The sequence below is a fragment of the Hakea prostrata genome, chromosome 9 (genome assembly GCF_041222555.1).
Source record: "Hakea prostrata isolate BN-2017 chromosome 9, UWA_Hpros_2, whole genome shotgun sequence".
Lineage (NCBI taxonomy): Eukaryota > Viridiplantae > Streptophyta > Magnoliopsida > Proteales > Proteaceae > Hakea > Hakea prostrata.
The window spans coordinates 62,051,992-62,058,608 of record NC_142608.1 but is presented as its reverse complement, the minus strand read 5'-3'; the positions used below and the strand labels follow the sequence as shown (position 1 = coordinate 62,058,608).

At 46.9% G+C, this 6,617-nt stretch overlaps 1 protein-coding gene across 1 annotated transcript; it reads right to left on the bottom strand.

Moving 5' to 3' along the window:
* Window positions 1–1,534: 1,534 nt before the first annotated feature.
* On the bottom strand, window positions 1,535–4,605 carry LOC149006033 (uncharacterized). The gene is made up of 3 exons (XM_089136026.1): window positions 4,297–4,605; window positions 2,087–4,044; window positions 1,535–1,640 (listed from the first exon to the last, which is right to left on the bottom strand). Exons 1-3 carry the CDS (start codon window positions 4,603–4,605, stop codon window positions 1,535–1,537), a joined length of 2,373 nt encoding a protein of 790 aa, XP_088992152.1.
* Window positions 4,606–6,617: the final 2,012 nt, after the last annotated feature.

The window sequence follows — 6,617 nt, the reverse complement described above, 5'->3', positions numbered from 1 at the left end:
CAGTTAGCGCTGGCCGAACAGCTCCACGGGGAGTCGAACGTTCGGGCCCGCACTGCTATTACCGAAAAGGAAGAGGCGGAGAAGAAAGCGAAGGACGCCCGAAGAGAAAGCGGCCAAGCTGAAGAAGGAAAGGGATGTCCTTTCCAAAAGCAAAAGCAAGTACAAAGGGAAGGTCGGTGATTCGGAAGAGAAAGTCGGGAAGGTGTCTGAAGATCTGAGAGCGTCTGAAGCCCTCTTATTGGCGGAGAAGAATGAGAATGTCCAGCTGAGAGACAAGTTGAAAGAGCTGGAGTCCTCGGGTACAAGAGCTTCAAGGCGAGGTGTGCTGGAGGAATACTTCACGACTCCAGAGTTCAAGAGTCTCGTTCTGGCTGTTGCTACTCCCTCCTTTAGGAGAGGTATGCGAGTTGCCTTTAAAAGGCTCGGAGCAGACCGGATCTTCCTCGTCCCCGAGAGCTGGAGAAGTCTGCTGGACCCTCGATTTACGATGAGCTCAAACGCCCTCGTCCCAAAGGCCTTCCCGAGCTTGAGGATTTCCCTTTTCCCGATGCTGTGGATTATATTGATCCTCTTCCCCAACCCTCTCCTGAAGACGAGGTAAGAGAGGAAGGTGAAGATGAAGAAACAACAGCTCGGGAAGAAGATAGTGAGCTGCCGGAGGAGCATGATCGGGGCGAGGAAGAGATCCAAGGTTCCCCTGCCAATACTGTAGGCATGCTGGAGTCCCTAGAGGGCGCGACTGAACCAGCTGCTGGAGAAGACCTTCCCGGGAGTCCTTCAGTGAAAATTGATTAAGTCTTGATGCTGAATATTGTAATCTTTTTATGAATGAATCAAGTTTTTTCTCCATTTTTGCCTAAGCCCGAGTGATTTGTATTTTTTTTTTTTAAAGAAAAGATAAGTTCCTTTTAAAAAAGGAATTATTAATCAAACGAGAGTTAACCCGAGTGAATGGTATCTTTAAGGAAAGATGTAAGTCCCTTTAAAAAAGGAGTGATTAATCAAACGGGAATAACCCGAGTGAATGGTATCTTTAAGAAAAGATGCAATTTCTCCTCAAAAAAGGAATTATTAATCAAACGGGAGTTAACCCGAGTGAATGGTATCTTTAAGAAAAGATGCAATTTTCCTCAAAAAAGGAATTATTAATCAAACGGGAGTTAACCCGAGTGAATGGTATCTTTAAGAAAAGATGCAATTTTCCTTAAAAAAGGAATTATTAATCAAACGGGAGTTAACCCGAGTGAATTGTATCTTCCTTAGAAAGATTTGATCTGGTAAAAAGCGAAGTCACAAACGGAATTGACCCGATGGCTATAGTGGTTATTGGTAGTACTTCCTCAAATTTGTGGAATGCCATGAACGATCAATCGGGTTTCCGTCTTCTACTCTCTTCAGTCGATATGATCCCGGCCTTGTTTCTTTTTCTACCAGGTAAGGTCCTTCCCATGTTGGAGCTAGCTTTCCTTGATTTCTTGGGTCTGAAGCCCCTGTTCGTCTTAAAACCAGATCTCCCGATCTATATCTTCGGTTCTTAACCCGAGAGTTGTAGTGTTGTGCCGCTCTCCTTTGATACAATAGATTCTTCTGTTGTGCTTTTGTCCGGGACTCTTGCAAAAGATCTAAATTCTCCCTGAGCCCTTGATCATTTTGTTGTTCGTTAAACGCATCATAACGTAATGATCCAGCCAGTACTTCCACGGGAGCTAGGGCTTCAGTCCCATAAGCTAAACAAAAAGGGGTTTCGCCAGTTGGGGTTCGCACCGTAGTTCTGTATGACCAGAGGACACTCGGGAGTTCCTCGACCCACATTGCCCGATTATCTTCTAACCTTTTTTTGATCCCATCGAGAAGTGTCCTGTTGGTAACCTCCACTTGTCCATTGCTCTGGGGGTAGGCAACCGAAGCAAATCGATGTTCTATATGGTACCTCGTACAAAAGGATTTGAACCCGGCGCCTTCAAATTGTTTGCCATTATCCGTCACTAAGATCCGGGGTATCCCGAACCTATATATTATCTTCTCTTCGAAAAAATTTTCCATCTGTTTCTCCGTGATGGAAGACAATGGTTCAGCCTCGACCCACTTTGTGAAGTAATCTATTGCAACCACCATATATTCCCGATTCTTAGGAGCTTTTGGTAATTTCCCGACTAGATCCATTCCCCACATCGCAAATGGCGTCGGGTTGGAGACGGATATCAGCGGGACCGCTGGTAACTTTGGAACATTAGCGTGTTTCTGGCATCGTTCGCACTTACGGACATAGTCAATCGCGTCCTTCTGTACTGTAGGCCAGAATATTCCCGACCTTAATACCTTTTGTGCCAATGCCTTCCCGCCCATGTGTGCCCCACATATACCTTCGTGGATTTCAGCTAAGGCATAACTTGCTCGGGATGGCCCAACACATCTCAAGAGAGGGTTCGTGAAGGACCTCCTATACAGCTGATCTCCAACCATGGTGAACCGGGCGGCTTGATTCCGGACTCTTTTTGCTTCCTTTGGATCAGTCGGGAGAATGTCATCCCGAATATACGCAATCAGAGGCGTCGTCCAGTCTGGTTCGTTACTGATCTCAAAGGTTTCTATTTCCTGGATACTCGGGCTACTTAATTCTTCAATATAAACAGCTGAGTCCAAGTTTCTGTAACTTGCCATTGACAGTCGGGAGAGCTCATCTGCATTTTCGTTCTCCTTTCTTGGTATCTGTCGGTATGTTACCCGTTCAAAGAATGTCTGAAACTGTCCAACCTTGACTAAATACTTAGCCATTCTTTCATCCTTTGCTTCATACTCCCCCTTGATTTGGTTGACAACCAGTTGGGAATCGCTTCTTACCTCCAGCTCCCGAACCTTGAGGGCTCGGGCCACTCGCAAGCCTGCTATGACAGCCTCATACTCTGCTTCATTGTTTGAGGCTGGGAATTTAAACCTTATAGCATAGCTAATAGTGAAGTTTTCGGGACTACAGAGGGTCAAGCCTGCCCCCGATCCGGAAACATTGCTCGATCCATCAACATGTAGAATCCACAACTCAGGTATTCCATCCTTTGGCATTTGGTCATTCCTCTGTGGTATAGTACTTTCGACAACAAAGTCGGCCAATACCTGGGCTTTTATGGCTGTCCTTGGTCTAAACTCAATTTGGTACTCGCTAAGTTCCACGGACCACCCGACCATCCTCCCGGCTACATCAGGTCTTTGTAGTATTTTCTTTAATGGAAAATTAGTCGGGACTATAATCGGGTGTGATTGGAAGTAAGGCCTTAGTTTTCGTGATGCCACGAGAAGCGCCAACGCCTGTTTATCGATGTCCGGGTACCGCTTTTCAGCATCTATAAGCACATGGCTCACATAGTAGATTGGGTTCTGAACGGTGTCACCTCGAACCAAAACTGCACTGACCGCAGTAGGCGAAATTGCCAGATAGATCGTTAGGGCTTCCCCAGACAGAGGTCGGGCCAAAACAGGTGTTGTCCCGAGATACGTTACAAGTTGATCGAAGGCCTGTTGGCATTCCGGTGTCCAAGTGACTGTTCCCGGGCTTGATGTATTCTTCAAGGCTTTGAAGAATGTGTTGCACTTTTCCCCAGCTCGGGATATGAACCGGTTCAAAGCGGCCACCCTCCCGGTTAAACACTGGATTTCTTTTATTGTAACTGGTGGTGTCATCCCGATCAGTGCTTGAATCTTTTCTGGATTGGCCTCGATTCCTCTTTGGGAAACCATGAACCCAAGAAACTTTCCCGAGGAAACCCCGAAGGCGCATTTTTCCGGGTTCAGGCGCATTCGGTATGTCCTGAGAACATCAAATGTTTCTTCCAAGTCAGCCAAATGTCCTGCCCGAACCAAGCTTTTTACAAGCATGTCGTCTACATACACCTCCATATTCCGCCCGATTTGCCTTTGGAAAATTCTATTGACAGCTCTTTGATAAGTTGCCCCTGCATTTTTCAACCCGAACGGCATTACCCGGTAGTAATAACTCTCCCGATCAGTCATAAAGGAAGTGTGTTTCTCATCCTCCCGGCTCATCAAGATCTGGTTATATCCCGAGTATGCGTCCATGAAACTAAGGACTTCGTGACCAGCAGTGGCATCGATCAGAAGATCAATCCTCGGGAGAGGGTAGCAATCTTTGGGGCAGGCTTTGTTTAAGTCAGTGAAGTCGGTACACATTCTCCATTTCCCGTTTGCTTTTTTAACCATAACTACATTAGCAAGCCAGGTCGGGCATTCGATTGGTTCTATGAAACCCGACTTCTCCAATTTTTCAACCTCAACCCTGATTGCCTCATGCTTTTCAATCGCAAAATTTCTTCGTCTTTGGATGATCGGAATGGCATCCTTTTGTATCCAGAGTTTGTGCTCTGCAACCCGTCTGTCTATCCCGGGCATATCATTTGCTGACCACGCGAAGATATCCGCATTATCACACAAAAACCGGGTAAGTTCCTCCTTGAATTCGTCTGGCTGCTCTGAGCCAATAAACGTTCCTCGGTCAGGAATGGATTGACTAAGTTGGATCCTTTCCAGCTTTTCCATGGGTTCCGCCCTTTGCATGCTTTCCTCATCACGATCATCCCGAACCTCGACGTTCATGGCCGTTCCCGAACTTTCTGGCTTACGCTTTTCCTTCAAGTAGTTCGTATAACATTGTCGGGAGGCCGATTGATCTGAGCAACACTCCCCGACTCCTGATTCGGTCGGGAACTTTAACTTCATATGTCTGGGGGACACCACTGCTTCAAGTGCGTTCAATGTTGGTCGTCCCAGAATGACGTTATATGCCGACAGCTCCCGGACCACCATGAAGTTCACCCGAACCAAAGTATCTCGGGGTGACATTCCAACTTTGAGATCCAGATGGATCGTACCTTCTGCTACTGTGGATGATCCCGCGAAACCATACAATGGGCGTTGATGATGGTGTTAACAAATCATCAGCCAACTTTAATCTTCTGAAGGCATCATACGAGATGAGATCGACAGAGGATCCTGTGTCCACCAGAACTCGGTGAACTTCCCGGTTTGCTATTTTGACTTTGATGATAATCGCGTCATCATGTGGTGACGTGACACCATCCAAGTCAGCGTCCGTAAAGGTTATAGGCTCGGGACATACTGGATTTTGCCTTTTCTTAGGCAAATGAACAGCCCCCACGAACCGAGCCTTTTGTTTTGCCTTTCTGATTGACTCCACAGTTGGTCCCCCCATAATGACGTACACAGGTGTTTCTTCCCGATCAACCTTCTCTTTTCCTTTGTCCGCTTTTTTGTCAAGCTCTTTTGGACTTGGGGGATCGACCTCTTTTTCTTTTGGCGCCGGTGAATATGCTTGGCTCTTCCCCGACTGCCTTACATATTGACCCAACTTTCCTTGTTGAATCAATTTCTCTATTTCAAACTTCAGATTCCGACAAGCATCCGTATGGTGGCCGTAATCTTGGTGGAATCGGCAATATTTTGTCATATCCCGATCCTCTGGAGGTGCACGTATCTTCCCGGGCCATTTCAACTCCTTTTTATCCCGAATATTCATCAGAATCTCTGACGGCTTCGAGTTTAAAGGAGTATAGTTTACTTGCTCACGCTTCCAGTTACTTTTTGGCCTCTGATGCTTGTCACTTGGGGATGGTTTTTCCTCACGATCTGATCTTCTGTCCCGATCTGCCTTAACCCGAGCGTCTATCACTTCATAGACACTGGCTTGCTTTTGACACCTGCGTAACAGCATGCCGTACGTTCTTGGCTTGTCCGTCAGCAAGACTTCCAGAAGCCTTTGGTGAGTTATGCCACTCCAAAGCGCACTGTATGCTACTTGATCATCAAGCTCCTCGATCTCGATGGCAACTTCATCAAACCTTTTCAGATAATCCCGAATGGACTCATTTCGGCCTTGTCGTATGCCAAAGAGACTGTCGGACGTCTTTTTACTCCCGATCTCGCTTCGGAAACGAGCTATGAATTTTTGGGCCAACTCCCGGAAATTATTTATTGATGCCGGTCGTAGACTACTAAACCATTTAATAGCCGGGCCCTTAAGTGACGCTGGAAAAGTTCTGCAAAGCAATTCATCCTCCCGACCTAGCACCGTCATTACCGATTTAAAGTAGCTGATATGCTCCTTTGGATTTGTTTTCCCTTCAAAAGGGGTGAAGGTCGGCATGATAAAGTTCCTTGGGAGAGGCATGTTCATGATTTCGTCTGAGAACGGCTCCCGATCTACTACGTCAAGATCCTCGTCATGATCCCGATCTTCCAGTTTTCGCTCGACCTCGGCCACTCGCCTTCGCAGCCGGTTCTGCCTTGTACCCTCCTCATCGGATTCGACACGCTCCTTTTTTGAACGAGGGTTTGTAGTCTCCTTCCTTTGGGATGGTGCCCGAGAGGTCGAAATTCTCGACCTTGAAGGTTGGGGTTGGCTTTCCCCTTCTTCCTCCTTCTCTACGATCTCATCGACCTGTTCCCGACTATACCTGGGGGGTAAGGACCCTGTTTTAGGCGGCAACGAAATGCGTTCTAAAGCACTGATCCTTGTCCCATTAGGCGTGGTTTGGCGTTTGCTACGATCAGGTTGTATTTCCCTTTGTTCTCGAGTAATTTTTGTTCTC

Bases quoted from the DNA above. Each gene is read 5' to 3' on its own strand.
- LOC149006033 (XM_089136026.1), bottom strand. From the start codon at position 4,605: ATGAACGTCGAGGTTCGGGATGATCGTGATGAGGAAAGCATGCAAAGG. The intron at 4,045-4,296 runs GCAATCAGGGTT...GGATATAACCAG, and splicing joins TTGCGATTGAAAAGCATGAG to ATCTTGATGAGCCGGGAGGA. The intron at 1,641-2,086 runs GTGGGTCGAGGC...AAAATGATCAAG, and splicing joins GCAATAGATTACTTCACAAA to GGCTCAGGGAGAATTTAGAT.